Raw genomic sequence first — 22,506 nt, 5'->3', positions numbered from 1 at the left:
CACACAGACACACACACAGACACACACACACACACACACACACAGACCTACCACCACCACCACCACCACAAACATGCTAGCAACTCTAAAAGTACAATAAAACTAAATTAGCTCTCTGCTCATGGTTATGACACTCACATCACATGCAGTGACTTTGTCTCAGGGTCCTCATTCCTGCTAACCAGAGGACTGGAGCCAAAAGAAGAAGCCAAAACAGACATTTCACAACACATTCATGAGGGCCAGAAATTGATTAAAAATCTGATAACTGCAAACCATAGAGTATACTTCTTGTTTGTGGACATGCATTCTAGAGACAGGGTTTAATATTCTCCAAAGCTTGTTTTGATTATTATAATAAACTGACTTAGTTCCAAAAGACTCAGCTAACATTAATTAACTGCTGAATATGAAATGAAATACATCTGAGAGCCAAGCTGCAGACGGGCGAATATAAACCAGATCATAAAAGCACTTGGATGGGACAGTCAGAGGGGAGAGGGCTGGTAAGTCACCACACTATATATTCTCCATCACATCGCACAGCTTACTTTCTGTCTCATTTCCTTTATGTTCCTGTGGATCACTTAAAGGACACGAGAGATAAAGCTGTTAAAATGGAGACGGAGCTCCCTGAATACAATCAACCCAAACAATCTAAAAATATGTTACCGTGGGTCTCCTGGGTTTCTCCGTCTCAGACTCTCTGGTTTGACAGGCTTACCCAGGAGTGCTGTTTGCAAACATTAAACCCAGAGTAAGTGCTTTGTGCAACATGCTAAGCTTACCAGGCCACCAAGTGGTGCGTGAAAGGTATGTCCTATTGAACACATTTAAAAAATATGTTTCCTGTTCAATAGTTTCTCCATTTTTCTTCCAGAAAACCTGAACTTTATCAAATTGTATTTTTGTCAAATTGTATTTTTTCATGATTATGTTAAAATTAAATATTGATGCTTTTTAAAAGAACAGTTGGTTTTTTTTGGTTTTTTAAAAGAACAGAGCCTATAGCTCACAAGTGATGAGGTAGTCTTGTTTTTTGTTAATTCAGAAAGGTAAAGTCACAACAGGCATATTGGAGAACAGTATCTGTATGGTGCTGGACGGGTTGGCATGGAGACCACGAGCTCCGTTTCCATGTGTTGGACACACCCATGGCCGTCCGTTCAGCAGCCCGGGAGAGCTACAGGACCACGGCCAGCGCCAGCCCTACTCACAGACAGGAGCTGTTGCAGCTCCTCACTGATCCCCACACACTCCACTCCCCCTGTCAATCAGGAGGACGTTTCTCTGGAAGGGACCTGTGTGGTTACAGAAATTGCTTCTACTGCCCATCCACACCCAGCTGCCACAGGCCCGTCCTCCTAGCCACTGAGGGAGGATTCTATCTGTCTGAGCACGTACCAGAATGTTGGTGATCGTCTTTCCTTACCCTGCCAATGTAAACAAACGGCTGTTGGACAATTCACTATTCTTTTGTTTGAGGCTCCTCTAACCCAATCACCACCTGGCACAGTGGCCACGCCTGGCACCAAGCCACGTTCAGCAAACCTACGCTACGGATTAACTCTGATTGGGATTTTCACAGAGTGTGTTTGTCACACAGTTTCCAGCAGTGTAATTTTATTCATAGAATGTGATGAAACTGCTAATAAAGTTTTTGAATTCATTATATCTGACAGGATATTAAACTTTTAGAGCTTGCTTATTACATCGAAGGCTACCAAAATGTGGATTACCAAAAATCTGTTTCTTTTGGATATTCCTGTAGGTAAAATGCAGGTAGGTAAAACTTGCCCAGTAAAAACATAACTTTCCCACAACACTGTTAAGGTCATGTTGTGGAGATGTTATGTGTTAGCTGAATTAATTTAGGTTGATGTTAGCATCTTGTGCAATCTCAATTACTTGATGATACTCTTGTGTCCTTTTCTGACATTTGACAGTAACAATGTTCCAGAAGGTAATTACATTATCAACAAAATAATTTTCTTAAAATAATCGGCATTGTGAACAATGAGAAAATGTGGTAAGACACACACACATACACACACATACACACACACACACACACACATTATATGAGCAGTATAGGAGCAGTACGGTCATCCTGCTTCCACAGAGAGCTAACACCCCCATCTCCCTGCCCTCACCGGCAGCTACAAACTGGCGCTAATCAGAATTGCTTTTTCTGAGGACCTGCACCTATTGACTGCCGGTGAATTTAATGCAGGGTGGTGTGTGTCCAGAGCTCAGGCACAGACAGAAACAGGGTGTGTGTGTGTGTGTGTGTGTGTGTGTGTGTGTGTGTGTGTGCTTCCAAGGTAACAGGGCGATGAGGTCGTCTTTGTTTTGGGGAAGATGCTCTCCCAGGACAGGCCCTATGGAGTCGTTCTGTCTACAGTGCCTTCATAACCACCACTGATACATCCTAATTAGCACAAACCCCTGCTGACAAAAACAGTCTGAGACACTGTGAGGTCCAGGAGACGGGAGCTGCAGCCTTACCCTGCCCTGACAGAAAGCTCCACCCCTTTCTGAAAGCCACACCCACACACTCACACAGAGCAGGGAGGCCATATTTACATGCTAATGAGCTCTCCTACGCGCTGGCTTAATTAGCTGGAGCCTGTGTCATCACAGCGCAGGGCATTGTTTGTTATGATTTGCTGCTGTTGGAGGGACGGCTTAATTGCACCGTCTGATAGAGTGAGGCCTGATGAGCGCAATAACGTCATATTAAGAGCAGATTAATTTGCTTTCGCATGAGTTCATGTGAGCATAAATCACGGTGCTGGTACAGAGCTGAGCTGTTCACTGTACTTCACTCTCAGTCCTGTTCCCTGAGGAACGGCCACAAACTGAAAAACACTCTTAATATAACAGATATTAAATCAAAATGTATTCTTTATAATGGCAGAGTGCAGCACTTTTTTTCTTGGTGTGATTTAAAACCACATCAATTCCATTTCTTAAATGCCCCACAGAAGATCCAGGCTACATTTCCAGACATCAAGTACTAATCAAGTTAGGGGAGCTAAATAACATTCATTCTAAAAACAAAAAGGGCCACATTAATGTCCCACAGACTCAAAGTAAAAGGAAATTTGAGCACCTGGAAACAAACCAAGACCATAACGACCTCTGCGGTAAATTTGCATACTGTCATACCTTCAGTTTACAGGGGTCACGTGTGATAAATAGAATAATTTACGCCACAGTGTTGCGGACTGTACCATCAGAGCAGGCTCAGAGGGGTGGGTCAGTGCCCTTCAGGGTCCTTCCAGTAAGTCATTTTGGTCTTTGCTCCCATGGGAAATGTCTGTCATACCCATTCCATGAACAGATGAATAACAGCACGATGGAGAAATAGGCAACGCTACGCCAAATTGATGTATATAGCCTTTCATATTTATTTACTGTGTATACATGACAGGCCAGGTTCATTTTCTGAGAGGACTATAGGTGCTTGATAGCTGCTGAATTTGAATCACACCAGAAAATTAGTTAGTGCTGAACGCACTTCATCTACAAATATACAGTGACACGCACTCACTCGGAACAAACCAGAAATATACCAACCACTGAGAAAAGTTACTGTCAGAAAAAATCACATCTGAATGCTGATATTGCGTTTCTGTTTATGGTGTAGTATAGTTACATAACACTTGCTTTTATGTTATGAAAAAACAAAAGAAAGTGTCAAATAAGTCATGAACTGAATATGCAAAAGGCAAACATATACACTGTCATGTGAACAGTTATTTATTTTTGCAAGGCACATATGAATTTTTGCAGGATATAGTTTTGGGTTCCTAAAGGATGGCGCATTTGCTACATGAACAGCCCAGACAGGCCCAATGGAGGCAGACCAGCCGGAGGAACGGTGAGCCGTTGATAGGCCGATATGGAGGGGTAGCAGATGATCCCAGCATTGTGGGCAGAAGTGTTGTCATTTCCAAATGGGACTTTCTCCCCAAGAAGCTCACAGACTCCAGCAGAAACCGTGGCAGTGCCCAAGGGGGGTCAGACAACATGCATCGCCCCCCTGCGGGGAGCCAGGCGGCCAATCAGAGCCGGGCGCCGAGCCCTGGCTGCGTCCCATTGGCCAGGAGAAGGCTAAAAATAAACAGACCGGCGCTCCCCTCCGGCTTCTCACGACACAGAGACATGAGGCAGGCACACCGCGAAGAGCAGGAGCGATCAAAAATTCATTGGACGCAGCGAGATGGCAGGGATGCTTGCCATTAACAGAGAGAAAGGGGGGGGGGGCTAAACGGGCCTCGGGACCCTGGAACGTGAAGTGCCAGATGCTGTGATGGAGAGATAGGAAAATGTCTTCCAGCAGATGGGCTGAGAATCAATTACCTCGATGTATTCAGCATACATTCAGAGACAAATTAATTTCAGCGAGATTAAATAAAAAGATGAGGAATGCCATCAGACGAGACGCGTTAGCGCCTAATCGCTAAATCCATGTCAGCCACGCGGGCTCGGCGTTCGAGATTTGAAATGTATGCGTTCCCTAAACAATACGGGTCCGAGCAAACAGTCAGGCATTTCACAGCCTGTCCCGTTTCCACAGACTGAACTCGTAATTAAAGGATTTGCACCTTGATTTCACTAAAAGTCACCAGGCGGACTGCCTACAAGCAACAGCTGTGAAGAGATGCACGTCAGCACCCCCCAGAGACTAACAGTTGTCATCGATACACAAGCGTGGGGGGGGGGGGGGGGGGGGGGGGGGTAAGAAGACAAGGGCCTCAGTGAGTACATTATTCCCACAGCAACAGCCTGAGTTTTCACCACAAATGATGCACTTTGCATATTTGCAATTCTCAAATATTCCCCAGTGTCACTCAGGTTGGAAAGGCACAGCAACCACAATCATTCGAGCTGCACATCAAACACAGACTCGGCAAAACGAACTCTCTCCCACAAAACAGCTGCGAAATAAGTCTCCAAATGAAGAGGCAGTTAGTCTTTACCCAATTCATGTGAAACCGTAGGTGAAGTGGTGAGTCTGGCTTTTGCCTCTTTCAGGATATTGATGCTCTGACTAACATTTGAGGAGAGCACGTGAATGAAGTCTTCACATCAGCGGGCATCTCATTGCCATCTCCACAATGTTACGACATGGTCGGGAGTCACTGTGACCAAAAACATAATGGCACTTGCTTCCAGCTACCTTTCTCTCAACCACATTAAAAATAATGTAGTAAATTTGAAAATGTGTACATTTAACATTTTGTTCTAACAGCATTATAAATCCATCCCGAACATACCTGTTTACACCTAATCATTTATTGATAAGACCTTAGCAATGAGACAAACCTACATGTTGTCAACATTTCACCATGTTCATACTCACCATTTTACTGACAGTCTGACTACTCTTAATTACAACATTAAAAACAATTAAAAGCAAACACTAATACTTTATAAGTGCTTCCTCAAGAGCTGTTCGTTAACAGAGGAGCCAGGATAAGAACCGCACACACAGTTAACCGCACACACAGTTCCTGTGGTGCAGTGCTTCATATTCACCTCCATCTGCCAAGACTATTTCCTCAGGTGAATGAGGACAAACTTCAGAATCCTTTCAGACGACACGTCTGAAATTCTAGACAGTAACCTCTGAAATGGGGAAAAAAAAAACCAAGCTGAGGAGAATATGAGTGCACCCAGAGCTCGATATCGTCACAATTATCTTTGTGGGTGGAAAGGAACTGGATGACAATTTCACTCTGAGAGACGGGGTTTAATTCTGAACAGAAAATGAAGCGCCCATTCAGCTTGCTGTCCTGTGGATTGACAGGATATTCACAGACACACTGAAAGGATGGAGAAAGGGCTGGCGTAACTGCAGCGAGCCCATGTGGTCGCGGTTTTACAGAGATGCTGAAAGGCGCAGATAAACACAGAGCAGCAAACAACCAGAGCAAATTTAAAACAACAATGGCTAGGAAACTATGGCTGCCCATATAAAAATATAATATATTGTGCTCTACTGAGAAATATGTTGTTAGGTCCAAGAATATATTACAAATACATCTTACATATTACTGTAAAGCAAACATATACTCCTATATACCAAAACGACAATAAGTTACATAGTCTCAAAATATTTTAAAATTCTCTAAAATGTGTTCTCAATATATTATTTTTATATTAATTTATAGAGTGGATGGGAATGGGGTGTAAAGCTTTCCTCTCCCTAACGCCCATAAATCCTCTCCTCTCCTTTCACTCCCCAGTAAGAGTAACCATTTCTTTCTTCTTCGTTGTCATAACCAGCATTCAACAGACATAATCCTCTTCCAGGCAGAACACCAAATTTAAGCACAAAAGCTGGCAAGGCATGCATGCCCTTTTAAAGAAAATAAATCAATTAATAAAGATTAGAGTAATGGAGGCTTATTTTATCTGGACGGAAAACATGAGGAATTTTCAGTTTCTGTGCCCTCAGGGGGATTTGCTTGTGGGTAAACCACTTCAGAGAAGTTGAGGTCTGCGTGTATGTTTTGTGTGTGTGTGTGTGTGTGTGTGTGTGTGTGTGTGTGTGTGTGTGTGTGTGTGTGTGTGTGTGTGTGTGATTTCAGTTTCCAGTGTAAAGAGGTCAGTTCGGATTTTGACACAAAAATAAATGACCAGAAGAATAAGTGCTAGTAATAACTACAGCTATGTTAATTACAAGTAGTTGACTACCTGCTGAGCTGTACGGCAATAGACCAGGCTGAATTGTTTTGCAAGTACTCGGCTGTTGCTCCCTGTGGATGGACATTTCACCTGCTGCGCTGAACCCCGGCTTTGCCCATACCGATGTATGGCCCGCTTATATGGCTTATATTATACGTTAAGGACGGACATAACGCATCCTGTCGGCCGGTACCGCCAGTACCGCAGTGAAAGGCGGCGAGGCGGCGAGGTGCGCTTAGCCGCCTGTTCACCTTCCCGTTCGTAAGCGCTGCGCAGCTTTCCGAAATCAGCGTGAGCAGCGTGGCTTTGGACGACAGCATGCCGAAGAAACCGGAACGCGCAACGCATAATTGGAATCACGGTTAATAAATCGGCTCGAATTTTACTCAATATAACTACAACTCTGAGTCTCAGATACAAGAAAAACAAACATTTTAAAATGACCGGTGACCAAAACGACCATACATTCCAGGCAATGTATTAAAGAATAACCATGTCAGGAAAATGTAAGATGTTTCAGATTAGGTATATTTATATCCAAATATTGATTTTTATTCAATCGCTAAGTTGATGGTCTTCATATTCAGATTTATGTAACGCCACTAATACGGCTGGCTAAGATTCGGGTTAAGAATCTTGTTCAGGGGTACGGCAGTACTGTTTCTCTCCTATGTTTCAGACTTCGCACCTCATAGTTACACACCCAGGTCCCAAACCCCTCTGTCTCAATGCCAGGACTGTACAGCATGTTCTGACCTGCTACGGAACATGCACTCACGCAACTAAAAGGTGAAACCGTTAATGACACTTTAGAGGCCAGTTCTGCCTGGTAAAGCATTTTACTAAATCTAAATAAAGACACACTTCTCTCTCTCTCTCTCTCTCTGCAATACACACACACACACACACATACACAAAGACAGACACAGACAGATAGACAGTCACACACACATGCCCATGTGCGCGCGCGCGCACACACACACACACACACAGGAATGATAACAGTTGAAATATACGACTCCCACAGCGACGCTGACTGCCTGGACGGAGGACATGAGCCATATGTTTGCCGCGGAGGCCTTCCTGCCTGGGAGACGGAGGCTGACATTTCCATGTTTAAATTAGATTCCGTTCACATAGGGAGCGCATATGCGAGTGCGCAGGGGGTACAGGGATAAAACAAGCCGCCGCCGGTCTCTGACCCGTGAAATCACCACTGCGTGCTGCTTCATGGCAGAGGTGGTGCCGGGCAAAGAGTGTGCTGTCATCTTAGTTCAGGTAGCACCTCGCTGGAACAGGCACCATTTATCTAACGGATAAAAGCTATCTGAGCGTGAGGAAATGCAGAATCCATTTTGTGTGGCTGCAAAATATTTTTTGAGGAGTCTTTGCAAATACGCTGTTGCCATTGTTTGACTCCATTTTAATTGCTATTATTTGTGTTGGAGTATATTAAATACTTTAAGTACTCACATAGCTGGTGAATAGAGATTAGTCTCCTTAGCTGTTACTTTATGACTGCGAAAAAGGCCATTTCCTGATAAAGACTTGGTGCTAATAACTTTTTATATATATTTTTTATTTTTTCCCCATAATTTTTTATTTCATCCTATCCTCATCCTATTGCCAATGTAGAAACATACAGCACATAACCACAGTAGTGCTACATTAAAATTACATTAATGAATCTGTTAGACTAAATGCTACACAGGAGACCTGTGGACAGGAAATGATAGTTATAGTTTGTGAGAGCAATAAGCAAAGTACTTTTAACATCCTGTAAAAAATCTGGCAGTAGAGAAGGACAGACATAATGGCCTTCAAAGTCAGAGCTATGAGCAGGGCCCTGACAGTCAGAGAGCAAACCTGAAAACTGAACACAATCATCGTTTTAAACACAGAAAAAGATCTTGCCTGCAAAACAATGTCCTGTGTAAAGAGGCAAACAGGTTATATAAATTTGGAAATTACAGCAGAATAGATTAATATTAATAATTCAACAATATGCGAGTTATGCTAGGAGCGCGTTTCAAAGCATGGCTAAATAGTTGGAATGCATCTGCAATGATTTACTTAATGTTTGAAACCAAAAAACCTCAAGGACAGATGACTCATGCACGCTTTTTTTCAGCTAACACTGAACAGGATGACAAAAAGTGGGATTCAGCACTGATTTTCAAACAATAGATCTTTGTTTATGTTTTCAAACCTTTGACAAAGCTGCCTTCCTACAGAATCCCAATGCTTTGACACAAAAGAACTACCCAAAAATAGCATAAGCTCAAGAGGGGACAGTTATTAAGTGGGTTTTCAATAACATATATGTGTGTTACCCTTGTACAGTATTTCTTATAGTACTGGATATTGGCCTTGGCATGGTGTCTGCAAATAAAATTCTTAAAATGCAGGTGATTTGAATTACATTACATAATTGTCATTTAGCAGACACTCTTTATCCAGACCAATTTACAGAAATGAGTTTTTTAAACATATTATCCAATTATGCAGTTGGATATATACTGAGACAATTACTGGGTTGGGTACCTTACCCAAGGATACAGTGGCAACGCACCAGTGGGGAATCAAACCTGCAACCTCTTGGTTTTGAGCCCTGCGCTTTACCACTACACCACTCTGTCTGCCAGTGTAAAAGGTGTATATTGTTGTATTAGTCGAGGTCTCATTATCAGGGCCAGTGAGACTCTGGCTGCTTGCCCTGCACCCCCCTCCCCCATTGGGCCCCCCTCCTTGGCCCCTCTGCTGGACCTGCGCTCCCATGACTCCCGGGCTTGGCTCAGACTGAGTGAGGTCACTGCACTGCCGCTACCTGCTAATCCCGATCTGGAAGTCCTTCCCGTGTCAGCTCCCTGCATGCCACAGGCCTCTGCAAGCCTCCATACGGCGTCAGAGGTGACCCTGACCGGACTGCAGGTAGTAACAGCCAGATATTCCCCACCACAATTTATAAGACACAGCGTAATGCCATGAAAGGCAGGGAGGGGTAGCCTGGTCTTTTTATATGCAGGCAGTAATAGCAACAGAAATGAGGATTTTCCAAGTATTATTTCAAACTATACATCAAAAGAAAGTTAATAATCCCAAGGGATGGAGTACATTCTCTTAGCTGCTCTTTTCCATCTCTTCCCCAACTTAAATGCTGCCATTTTACAGATGTATTAATGCACAGAGCTATCAGCCTGTTTGTCTCAGGTTTCACTAGAGAAATGCACCAAGGTGATTCAGGGCATGTCGGGATCTGAAATTATTGTATTTTTTTTTTTTAAATGTCCTGTCTGAGTTATGACCTTGAAAAAATCAAATATATGGAATAGTGCCCTTGACCAGATAATTGCCCTGAGCAGAATGAACCCATGATAACAGAATTAATTAAATAATTAATTAACTGCCTCCAACTCACATTAATGAGCTGCCTAAAAGAGCCTGGAAACATCATTTGGCTTGGTACAGAAGAGGTTTACAAGCATCAAGTCAAAATGTGTTGCCCATTACTTTGGGATTTTTAGTGTATCATATCACAAATTTCAACTGTATTAATCACAGCAATCCTGAACACCTGGCATGGAATGACCCCCCCCCCTCCCCCACAAACTTGCCAGAAGGTGCTTCTTAGGATGGGCCTATCTGGGGAAGACCAGGCTAAGTGTGGTGCTCCTCTGGGTCAGAGCATCTGCAGGATGTCAGAAATGTAAATGTAACCTTAAATGTGCTCACATCTTGTGCATCGGTCTGGATAGGAACATCTGCTAAACGACAAAAATGTAAATGTGAAGTGTGTTCTGAGTGCACTGCTGAAATGGATGGCTGTGCTTGTATTACACTCCCAGACACACAGTCCTGGTTACAGATCTGCCCCTGTCCCCCCGATCACTGTGCATGACCTAATGGTGATCAGTCTACAGCCTCCCTATTACCATGCAACCACGCCTGTGTCATTCACTGAGGTCACCTCTTAGTGAGGGCTCAGCCAAGGGCCATTCCTTCAGAGCAGATACAGATAAACTGGGACTGAATCAAGAGGGATGAGGCTGACCCAGCCCCCATCACCATTTGCACACAGATGGCTGTTCCAGGGACTGATTAATGCAAATGTGAAGCCATTCCCCGGGCCACCTGGGGTCATCAGTATCAATACCTTAAGATCATCATTTCACAAGCGGATCTAACTGGAGCAGGAAATTCATTTTATGTTCTCCAGTAAAAGAAAAGTCAATAAATATTCCAAAATTAAGTCCAGGAAGCGCATTTCGTTCCTTTAACAGCCCTCATAACCTTCGATGTTAAATGCTTTCCAGTATACAGGCCTTTAAAATAATTGTACGGTTCTCAGAAAACCCCTGTCCTGTGTCCTTTCAGCCGAGGCGGGAGGAGTTCAGCGCTGAAAGCATCTCGTAAGGGCGGTGGGCGGGGAGTGGCGGTAGAGAAATGAGCGTTTGGCAAAGCTGGCAGGAGCCGGCGCCTGCCGGGAAGCAACAGCCCTCTGCCTCAGCGGGACCGGACCCACCCGGAGCCGGTGGGCTTTCAGAGCCACCGGCCTGCCTTTAATGGCGGTCTGCGGCCGAGATAATTCTGCGGAACTGTGTGCCACAGATACACAGCGACCCGAGTTTAATCCTCTCACCATTCCCACCAGCGGAAACAAAGGATGGATCTACTGCAGGGAACTACACCTGCATCAAGAATAGTCATGGCTGCACTATACCCAGCCACACACACACACACACACATATCACATATATATATATATATATATATATATATATATATATATGTATATATATATATATATATATATATTTGAAATGAAAATCATGTAATGGATTATCGTTCACTCCTGTTCACTCCTAAAATTACCTGTGTTTATAGTGTTTATGGTCTGAAATTGGACAATGAAACTGACCCCCCATGGCCCTGTTTCAGTTATCCACAACATGGACGGCACGCAGTATTTATGAACGTATTGCAATAGAGTATAGAGTATAGAGTATAGAGTCACCGCTATATCCTTTAATAAAATCTTTACGGGACCGGCGTTCCGCAGAAGCATAATGCAGCCCGGTGACACGCCGCAACCGAGCGAGATTTCACTGCGGTAACAGCGCGGGAGCACCAGCCTTCTGATGTGAAACGCGGCCGCGGGGAGCGCAGACTTGCTGACCTTAGCGCTGCCATTGGCATGGAGATCTCTCTACAGGAGTCCCTCGCGCTCCGGCCTGAAGCTGCTCCAGCAGCGTACCGCCGGCCCCGCGGTGCTCCGGGCCTTCTAAAACTTACTTCTCAGCGGGTGCGCGTCAGGGCGGCGGTCTGATTCCACAGCTCCATCGCATCACTCACACTGAGTAACGCTGCAGCCGGGCCCTTAAGGAGACCCAGGGCTCGGTGCTCCAGGAGAGGTGCTGACACAATAACGCAAAGGCAGGGGGGAAAGTGTGCTTATGACAGTCTGAGGATTCATGACCGCTTTGGGTGCTTCGTTTCATTAACGATCCCACCCGGAATTTACACACATCCTCTTGTTTTCGAGAAACAGTTTTCCTAGCCCCCGGACTCACATTTCTTCAGTTATGTACCGTGTTATTCAATTAGCTGGACACTCTAATGAAAAACTTATTGGTGACCGTTGCTGTGCTGCACGGTAAAGGTCATAGTAAATGGCTGTAAATGAGTTTTTTAAATCTCCGGCCTGCGTTGAAAATGCAGGTGCATTCTAGGCTTTGTCAGCATGTGAAAACAGATCAACTGGGTGGCCTGCAGCGTGTTTCTGATGTTCACTCTGAGAAGGAGCCCTGCTGATTCTCAGTAATGGCTACCCTATCCAATATTACATAACAGCAAGCATGCTGAAACACAGCAAACGATTTTCTTTCTCTCCTTGCACAAAATGCACAGTGGTGGCTTCCGATTGGCTCCACACACTCCCATGTGGCATATTTGGGCCAGTAAGAGGTGAGAGAGAGTGGAGAGGAGGGGAGTCACCCCTGAAAGCTGCCGGGGCAGGGAGTGGCTTTGCGCTGTTACTTATGATCGATTACCTCCATTACAGGCCGTCCAGCCCGATCAATAGCAGATCAAAGCCGGCGGTGAACTGCTTCTGCCAGTCTATCAAAGCAGGACAGCCCAGTGACACTGGGGTGCACTGAGATGTGAAATGAGAAGGACTCTAGGTTATCTTTAGACGCGGCTCTGCCGCTCGATAAGGTAACAAAGCCAAGTCACCAGGTCTGACCTGACCTCCCAGCATCTGTGTCTGCTTTGGTAATCCTGCACTCAGGCTCGGCCCCCAACAGAAGACCGCAGCACTGAGAAAGCATTGAGAAATTAATAATGGTAGCATGCCTGCTCGAAATGACACACCCTTACACATTGCAGGCTGATCTTACAATGAATTTCTGTCTGAATCACTTGGTAGACCATATCAGACTGAATAAGGTAATTCCACAGTGTTTAGAACAGTGCTGTGAGAATCTACAATACACCGTCCAGTTCTACTGGGAGAGAGGCAAACAAGGCCGTGAATCACTCTCAGGCCTCTCAGCCTGTCACTGTGTCCCCACTCTGTATTATCTGGAACAGTGCCCCCCCCCCCCCCACACACACACACACACACACACACACACACACACACACACACACACACACCCGTCAGGGGACGGCCTGTCACGCTCAGTGCCAGGGTTCGAGTGTGTGGAACAGGAGGTACCCTGTTCACTTGAGGACAGAGTCTGTCACAAAGAGGCCACTTTCCCAAAAACAGGAAACCTGTCCTGGAAGATTTGCAGGGGCATACTGTACACGTTCCCAGCCTCCCCTGGATGCTGGTGAGCTCAGTTGAGAGCCTGCAAACTCTCTTAGTGACAGAACTGGAGAATCCTGCCGTCCTGGAGTACGACTCCATCAGCTCAGTCCGACTGAATTACCTGTCAGTCACTGTGATTGCTGCAGACCATCAGGAATGGCCCAGCAGGGTATCCCCCCTCCTTCACCACACACACACGCACGCGCGCACACACGCGCACACACACACGGACACACACACACACACAATCTCCCTGATCTATTCCAACACAAGGGCAGGATATACGCAATAAAATGAACAGAGGGGTTTCTACATGCAGCAGTTCGCCACAGTATAACAAAGCCATTCTGAGCCTCCCCTGCAAGTTAAATGGTGTCAGGCTTGAGCTTTACATTGCATCTCCGTAAAGCATGACAAGAAAACAGCTTCATCTGCATTATTTATGTAGTAAACAGAGTTGCCTATGAAGGGCACTACTGCATAGTCATTATGTGTAAAAGCCTTAATGCCTTGTGGCATTGGCGCTAAACAAGGTATATTTATGCATTCTGTCCTGGGCTGTGACTACTCAATTAATGGCCCCCAACACATTTTATGCCAAAATACAATGGGGTTGCTGAGAGGGCTGTATTACTGTAATTACTGCTTTGGTTAGCGGCTCCGCTATAACAACACAGGGTGTGCTTAGGAACCACATGCGACACATTAGCATAAAGAGCTCTCTGCACAGGTCGGCCATGCTGAGTCAATGAGGCCCTTGTCATCCAATAAAATTTAGTGTGGACGCATTCTCCAAATCTTGCTCTTTTCCTGGGTGACTTATTAAGAGGAGAGTAGATAATCAATATTTTAATTGCCAGAGCAGTGCAGCCGTTAAAATGTCCAACCGCTGAGCCACACAGCGCAGACTGAAGCCAAGCTGAAGCAGCGAGTATCTGATGCAGGCAAAGCCCATCTTTTGTCCTGAACATACAGAAAAAAAACATACCGCAATTCTGTAGCACAGTATTTCTACCACAAAAGCATGCAATCACCTGAAATATTTACAGTTCAAAGCACACTGTTTGGTACCGTTACTCTCCTTTCGGATGGATATTTTTCACTGCATCTAAAGCTGTCCTAAGATTTCAAAGCACTGTTTGTATTTAGTGTGACACTGCAGTCTATTAATGTCAGAATAACACTGCAGGTAAATGGTACAGCCCGCTCTGCTTATGAGAATTACTGATATAAGAAAAAATTGCACTCAGTGCCTGTGGCTCTCAAATGGCTCAGTTAAGGTCCTTGCTTTGAGTGCAGGCTGAACCCTGCAGCCTGTGGAAAAAAGTGGACATTTTTGAGGGTAATTAATGATGGGAGAGGTGGTGGTGAATGGCCTGGGACACAGAAGCACAGAGGAGCCTGGCAAAGCCGAAGCTTAGCAACCCGTTTTCCAAACAGGGCAGTGGATGGCTGGCTTTTCTACTATAAATACATCTGCAATGATAAATTTATGGCACCTCCACCTGCTGTACAACACATCTGCTGCTTGAAATATGCATAGCTTTTCCATTTACACTGCTTGAAAGATAAGTACAGTACAGAATCCTACATTTGGAGACATGGTGGGGCACAGGATTCGTTTGAAGGTTAGTTAAAAGATCCCACATAGTCAAAAGTACAATTTCCACATGGATTACACAGAATATCAAGACTTACTACATTATATATATTAAGTTTGGAAAAGAAAAAAACTGTCATGGCAGCTGACAAATCAGCAAGCAAACAGAAGGTAACCATGATAGACAGGCAGCTGAAAACATTAAAAATGAACCCATTTCCAATCATTACTTGTAATGCAAAACAAATCGCATCAGTGTTGATTTTTGCTTTTGGAAGGGGGCAGGAATCTGTGCTGAAACTGTGTGACGGCTTTCATAAATGGCGGAGGATGCATTACACTTTGCGGATGATCGCTTCCCCTCACCGAGATGAATAACAGCCATTATTAACAATATTTCCTGGCTTTCACAGTCTCAGCTCAGATAATTTACCAAAGACAAATCTAGTCACGTTACCCATGATGCCCTGAAGTCATGGCCCCATCAATATTTAGAAGATGATTATGCCTACTGAGGGACACAAATGAGTTGGCATTACATTCATAAATACAATGCCTGTTGTAATAATAGAAAATTATTGAAAATCTGGATATATGGACACTCCTTAGGCTAAATAATGAGGACAAACGTGTCACCCAGCTTGGACAACATTTCTCTCCTTTTACTCAGCCGGGTGGGATGCCAGGACACGCAGAGCCAGGCATTAAGGAGCAATGCAGGAACCTGCCTGAAAGAGGACCTCATTAAAATGCAGCAAGCCACAAAGCGCTGAGCAAAAAAGGAGCAGCAGACTGTGTGTGTGTGTGTGTGTGTGTGTGTGTGTGTGTGTGTGTGTGTGTGTGTGTGTGTGTGTGTGTGTGTGTGTGTGTGTGTGTGTGCGTGTGTGTGTGTGTGTGTGCGTGCGTGTGTGTGTGTGTGTGTGGAGATTCTGGGAGTGGGACAGTTAGTTGTTCTAACCCATCAACCCATCACCACCAATGATATATAATTAAAGAGTGCTTTCTGGTGGGGCAGGATGAGAAGGGGGGGGGGGTAGCAAGAGAGAGGGGAAAATAGACAGCACACTGCACTGTAAATATCTCCGTTCCATGAGGTATTTTTCCTCTGAATTAGGAGGAGAGACCCAGGAGGGGACTGGCACACAGAGCTTTCAGAAGCAGGCCGCTGGCTTCTCCTCTGCCCCCCCTCTGAGGTCTCCTGAGCTGCTGAACGGCTAGACTTTAGGAGATGGATTAGGAGTGAACTGCTGGGGTCAAAACTGCGGAAATAAATGACAGTCTGTCCCTGCTTTATTTGCACAGTGAGAGAGACGCTGCTCCTGAACTCGGCCACTGCAGAACAGAATTCACACAGGCCGCTGTTTCTCCAAGCCTGCAGCGGCAACTTTATTATATTTTGTATGTATATAATACTTATTATTCTACCTGTGAAGGGCCGAGCGCTGCCTCGCAGATTACTGTGTGTTTTTCTCGCTCTCTCTGAGAGCTTAGTCACAAACAAAACAGGCTTCACATTTAAGGCCAGCACAAATTTAATGAGGGAAAAAATCAGCCGTAATTATCACAAATAAAAACCCCTGGGCAAACAGGGGAGACGATCGATGCGCTGAATAGATTAAAGCTCGCGGGGTTGCCTGTGTTCTGCCCAGCCCGTGCATGCTGTTGCTGTCGGAGGCCTGTATTGGATTTGCTACAGACCAGCTGCCTGGAGCCGCATTGATAGCGGTGTCCAGCTCACGGTCGTAACTCCGCACCGATGGGCTGTTTGCTTAGCGACAGCTGGGTGTGCTCTGACTGTCCACTTCAGGGCGCTTCTGTAGCCACGCCTCCAACGCGAGAGAGGCCACGGGGACGACCTGAATTTTTAACATACAGTCTGCTATGCGTCTACATCTGTCTGCATTTGAGTAATCGCTTTAAACAAAATGGAGTCCCTGAGGACCTTTCTTTGGATGCTATTGTGGCATTAACACCACCGTACATCAAATGGTGCGATGCTGAACAGGCTAAAGGGACAATGACTCCCCCGACTCACCCTGAAGGAGTCCTGCCGGGGCCTCACCAGGCCGCCAGCTCAGTGTCACTGCCTCTTAATGAAAGCGGCTGCACAGCCTGGAAAGTCAGCCAATTAAGGACTCTAACTGCTAATGCCCCGCACCCAACCCGCCCCCAACCCCGCCCCCATGCCCCCCGACAGGGAGGTGACGCAAGGACAACCGCTCGCTTGACATTCTCCCTGCGAAAGAGACACGCCCTCTGCTCCCTCCCAGCCAAATGCTGCTCCTCATTTCCCCTGATCCCCTGAGGTTCTCACGTCCCCGTAAACGCCTGCAGAAGGGGTATAATAAAACAAACACCCCACCATCCTCACTGTGAGGCTCTCCCTGCCGGGGCAGCTGCTTTACTTAGTTTATTTATTAATACCCTTCTGCAGGTGTTTACAGGGACATCGTCCTGCCCAAAACGTCTCCCCTAGAGTCAGTGCAGACAGGCACAAGGGCTGACTCAGCGTTCCAGACATAAGAGGTTCTGCCGGCAACATCCTCCGTATGATCGCACCACCAAACAGCCGTTTGCCTTTGATTGTTTATGAATCATCATGAATGCGATTCCATATTCACTTGTCATTCTTTAGCAGCCTTTCTAGGTTGCTGTCTTCATAGATATCCTTCATGGTCATATTACCCTACCAGACAAATAGTCATTGTTATAAATGGCATTTCAGGGTGCAAATAATATTACTTTTACTGAAAGTATGTTCCTATCTCCATACACAAAACAGCAGTATTACCTAACTACTGAAAAACTGATCACAGGTTAACTGTTTAGTCCAATTATATATCTATTTGAGTCTTGGTCAATTCCATTTCAATCCAGTCAATTCAGGAAATGAACCTAAAATCTGCATAGGTAATTATGACTAATTTCTGATTCATGAATTTCATATATATTTGTACATGTAAAATATATACACATAAATTTAATTTGAGTGCACTTCAGTCAGGAATATCACAGTTTTTCTCAGATTAAACCGCAGCCTGAGTGTTTTAATGTTTTATATGAGAAACCGATGGGGATTGGCAGTGTGCTCTCTGCAGTCTGCAGTCATTATGTCTGAATCTGCACTTAGTAACAGGGCTGTGCCGCTGTGCTCTCTTTGCGGCCCTGCGCAATTCCTGCCAGCCTGAGTCCTGAGTCCTGTCCCCTGCCCCTCTGTCTCTCTGTCCCCTTCCTCCTGCCCCCTGCCCCCTGCCCCCTGCCCCCCTGCCCCCTGTCCCCTGGATCAGCGAATGCTAGCGCTGCACTCTCCATGGATTCATGACCGCCTGAACACCATCCTGCCATTGCACAGAGAGAGAGAGAGGGAGGGGGAGAGAGAGAGAAAGAGAGAGAGAGAGAGAGATGACCAATCAGAGAGGGAGGTCTGCAGCAGCCTGCATCTCCAGACAGCCTGGGCCTGAGAGACTCCTGGCTGCTGCCTGTGTGTTCAGTGATAACGGCAGGGAGGGCGATATCTCAGACAGCCTGGCCTGGATCTTTCAATGCTCAGCGCTTTCACGCAGGCATCTGCCACGGAGGCAGGCGGGTCAGCACCAGGGACAGGCGCCCTTTAACGCTTTAAGCAGAGGCGGCCTGCCCTCCAGACCCATTCTACCGGCTGCAGAGACGCATCCACACAGGAAAACCACACAGACACATCCACACAGGAAAACCAGTTCACCCCACTAGCCTGGGCAGGCCTCTAAGCAATGCAAGAGTGCCGGCTAACAAAATGGCCAAATCCTCCGTGAATAACTGAATGATGATCAGTCCCAGCATGAGTGAATGGTCAGCCGTCTGTGACAGACAGCGCCACTCAGAGCCCTGTGAGCCCCGCAGTGGGGGTGCGCGCATGAACCCGAGCCGATGCGTAGCGCACGGTCGATGCGGCGCACTCGCCCTACCAGCGGCCAGACCGTCTCTGCTGCGTCCGTCACCGGGCCATCACGGGAGAGACGGAGCCTGCGGGAACGACGCTGCCGGAATTCACAAGTGGATCAGGGCACACTGAGGTGCAAGGCAGAGCAGGCCTCTGGGACCGGACTCCCAGCTCCAACCCACTGCGTTCATCGCTAACGCGTCTGTGGGGGGGGGGTATGGGGGGCTAATGAAGCGGCCCCAGACAGCCCCCACCAGCCCACTGCCAGGCCAGGGCGAGATGTTCGCCCACAGCTGTGTGTTTTGAATGTTCCTCAGGATGGATACCCAGCAAAAATGCTCAGAAGGACGTGCTAAGCATTGATGAACAGCCATCCAATCTCACTCTCCCTGGGCTTTCTTTTCAAATACGTCCCAAAAAAACAGCAAGCAACTTTCAAATCAAGTATGGATAATTCTGTGCTCTGGGGGTGCAGTATTACAGTATTACAGCATCACCCCTACTGTGTGTGAGCAGTACAGTCAACTATCAACTATGAAGTGAAAGTCTAATGAGTACTAATGAACATACTCCTGTTGAATAATGTCTTATAAGCCCTTAAGGGCTGGTTACCGTAGCTTGCTTGACACTTGAATAAAAATCAATCAATCAATCCACCAACCCATCAATCAATCAATCAGTTAACTTTATGCGCTTCAAACTGCCCTAAACATTCAGGCCGAAGTCCTCACTGAATATGATATTAGATTCCTGGAATTTTTTCTCTTACTCATGGTCAGACGTACAGTGAATTAGCCTTGTAAGAGCCATTTGACTGGACTGAACTATGCTGCAAAAATGGTCTCCCTTCAGATATTAAATGCTTTCTGTCTTAAAAGGGTTTGTTAAAGGTGATACACACATTGTTTGAGCTGACAACTGCACACTGAAACCCAGACCATGCCAAACCAATATAATGCCGAAGTTAAAAGTCCAAAAGCCGAAAGCCACAGATTCAGAGGCCCTGAGGGCTTCCAGCCTAAATTCAACTTGCTGACAAGCACACACTGCCAGGCCATTCGCAGTGCACTGTGGATTCCTTAATGTGTGCTGTCAAAGAGCAACTGCAGGAACACGTCAGGTGCAACCAACCTGATGCCGCCAAAGGAGACGTGTGCCCTTTCGATCAATTCACTTTAACCCGAATCTGATGCAGTGCGTTCAGTCTGTGTTTTTGATTTACCTTTCACATTGCTTTAGACTCCTTTCTGCTATGTCAAGCCAACGTTTGCATGCTTTCACCACCATAACAGAGGAGCTGTGATGTAAGCGTCCTCCCTGGAAATCTTCTCACGCCTCTAACCAACGCAAACATGCTTTAGAGCCTCTGACCGCATTGGCAGTCTGGCCAAATGAGCGGGCGATGAGAGGAGATGATCGCCAATGCATATTTCTGACGTGTCAACCCACGAACCTGCAGGTTCGCGGGACCGCCGTGCATGACTGCGCTGATATTGCCGACGCCACACGTCCCGCCCGCCCGTGAGCTCCTGGCGAGAACACCGCGATGCGCTGGCCGTCACGGCAAAGACGAGGCAGTTTCCTCGTCGATGTACGTAATATGTCCCTATTATTACACCTCACAATAGGCGGGTGATTGCGTTCCCCGCGGACCGAGCGGCTCCATTGTAAGCGCTTCAACATTTATTGTTTCCACAGCACCGGATTAGTATTCTGCGAATTCTAACCTGCTGACTGTTATTTTCTTGCGACGAAACTGAACTGCATGAGGGAAAATATTTAAATGAGTACGGGTAGCTCTGAGGAGTTTTATAGTTTAACATAGGTTTGTAATATATTTTCTGTTTTTTATCGTCCGAGGTACCAAAATATGTAAATATACCAACTTGATCGTCCTCTTCTGCACCATCAAGCAATAACGCACGGAGGCGAAGACTGCAGCTGTAACAAGTTATTCTACAGACAGTAGCAACATGGGTGTGTCTCAACAGAGGGATTTATTTATTTATTTACTTATCCATTCTAACCAAGTCCGGCTCGCATATTTGATATGAAATCACTTGACAACATAATTCGCGCATACATTTCAAAACCTAGGCATTTATATATATATATATATATATATATATATATATATATATATATATATACATAATGTGGGAAATTGTAAACTATATATATATATATATATATATATATATATATATATATATATATATATATATATATATAGTAAACTATTATTGTTGTCTAATGTCTCTTTCATTTGACTGCGTCAGATTCTTGCAAAATAAATATATATATTTTTTTTATTCTAGTGATGCAAGTGATGTACATGTTCAACAAAAATTTAGAATTGTGTTGGCAGGGATATTACAAAATAAACTATGACAGTGCATTTCCTATAATAGAATTTAACTGATAAGAAAAATTAAATGTTATTTTTCTGCACTATTTGTGCTCTATGACTGATGCTTTATCAATATACTGAAAACGAGAAACCTAAAAATAAAACCAAGATGAAACTTACCGAACCTGACACATTTGTTGACAGAATTATAATTAAGTCCTTGGCTTTGACTTAAATTATTATTTATTTCAAAAAAGTAGCCAATTGTTCATTTAATTAGGTCCAGCAGGTGTATGCAGGTTAATCTGGCGAATGAAAACTAAGATCAATACATAAAATGAAAGAAGACTCACCGCTTTGCTCCCCCAGAAAAACCAGTTTGAATTTTCTCAAAGGGTTCCCAAAGTCACCACCCACAGACATGTTTGGTCTGATTTTTTTATACAGCGGCGGACAGTTGTTCTGCCTTTCCCCCGGTTCAGGTACTGTTGCTGTGGATGCTCGCCGTGTAAAGATGCGCTTCTATCCGCGAAGCGATGCGAATGCTGCACTGCCTTGCCTGTCAGTTTCGGAGGCCTTTGCGCCTGCGCAGCCTCTCTCTCTCCCTCGCCGGCCTCCCCTGCCGCTCTCTCACATGACGTCATGCTGGAATAAACTGCACTCAAAGACCTCACAGACATATAGTGACACCTAATTTAGAAGAAAATCCAAACCTTCTCCTCCATATTTTTGTCCAGGTCTGTGGTGAACAAGGGCGTATAAAACATAAAGTGTATTAAATTGACTTTTTGTTTAATCTTCAATTGATATGTGTTTAAAGTAATGGTATGTGATATTTATAGAGAGGTTTTTATAATTCATAAATATTACATAATGATTAATTACTTCTAGAACAATAGTTTTATGTGTCACTAAATATGAAGTTTACAGGACCTGATAATTGGTAAAATATAAATAAAACAGGCTCAAATTAACCACAGAAACAGCCTTTCAGACTCAAACTCCAATTATTACCTTACGTTTCACACTTCAAGGCTTGGATACGACAGGGTACATTGTTTTAAATCTAAAACATGTTTCCTTTCAATTGCAACACATTGCATAGATCTCAGGACATGAAACAT

At 45.1% G+C, this 22,506-nt stretch overlaps 1 protein-coding gene across 1 annotated transcript in view; it reads right to left on the bottom strand.

Moving 5' to 3' along the window:
• LOC118795476 (ras-related protein Rab-6B) overlaps nt 1-21,949 on the bottom strand; it is a 63,864-nt gene extending 41,915 nt beyond the window's left edge. Inside the window, exon 1 of the mRNA XM_036553965.1 lies at nt 21,736-21,949. Coding sequence (XP_036409858.1) covers nt 21,736-21,805 — 70 coding nt within the window. The 5' untranslated portion in view covers nt 21,806-21,949. The remainder of the gene's footprint in view (nt 1-21,735) is intronic.
• Nucleotides 21,950-22,506: the final 557 nt, after the last annotated feature.

Source organism: Megalops cyprinoides, chromosome 20 (genome assembly GCF_013368585.1).
Source record: "Megalops cyprinoides isolate fMegCyp1 chromosome 20, fMegCyp1.pri, whole genome shotgun sequence".
Lineage (NCBI taxonomy): Eukaryota > Metazoa > Chordata > Actinopteri > Elopiformes > Megalopidae > Megalops > Megalops cyprinoides.
Note: the sequence above shows the minus strand (reverse complement) of the source record. Positions and strands in the feature narration are given on the sequence as shown.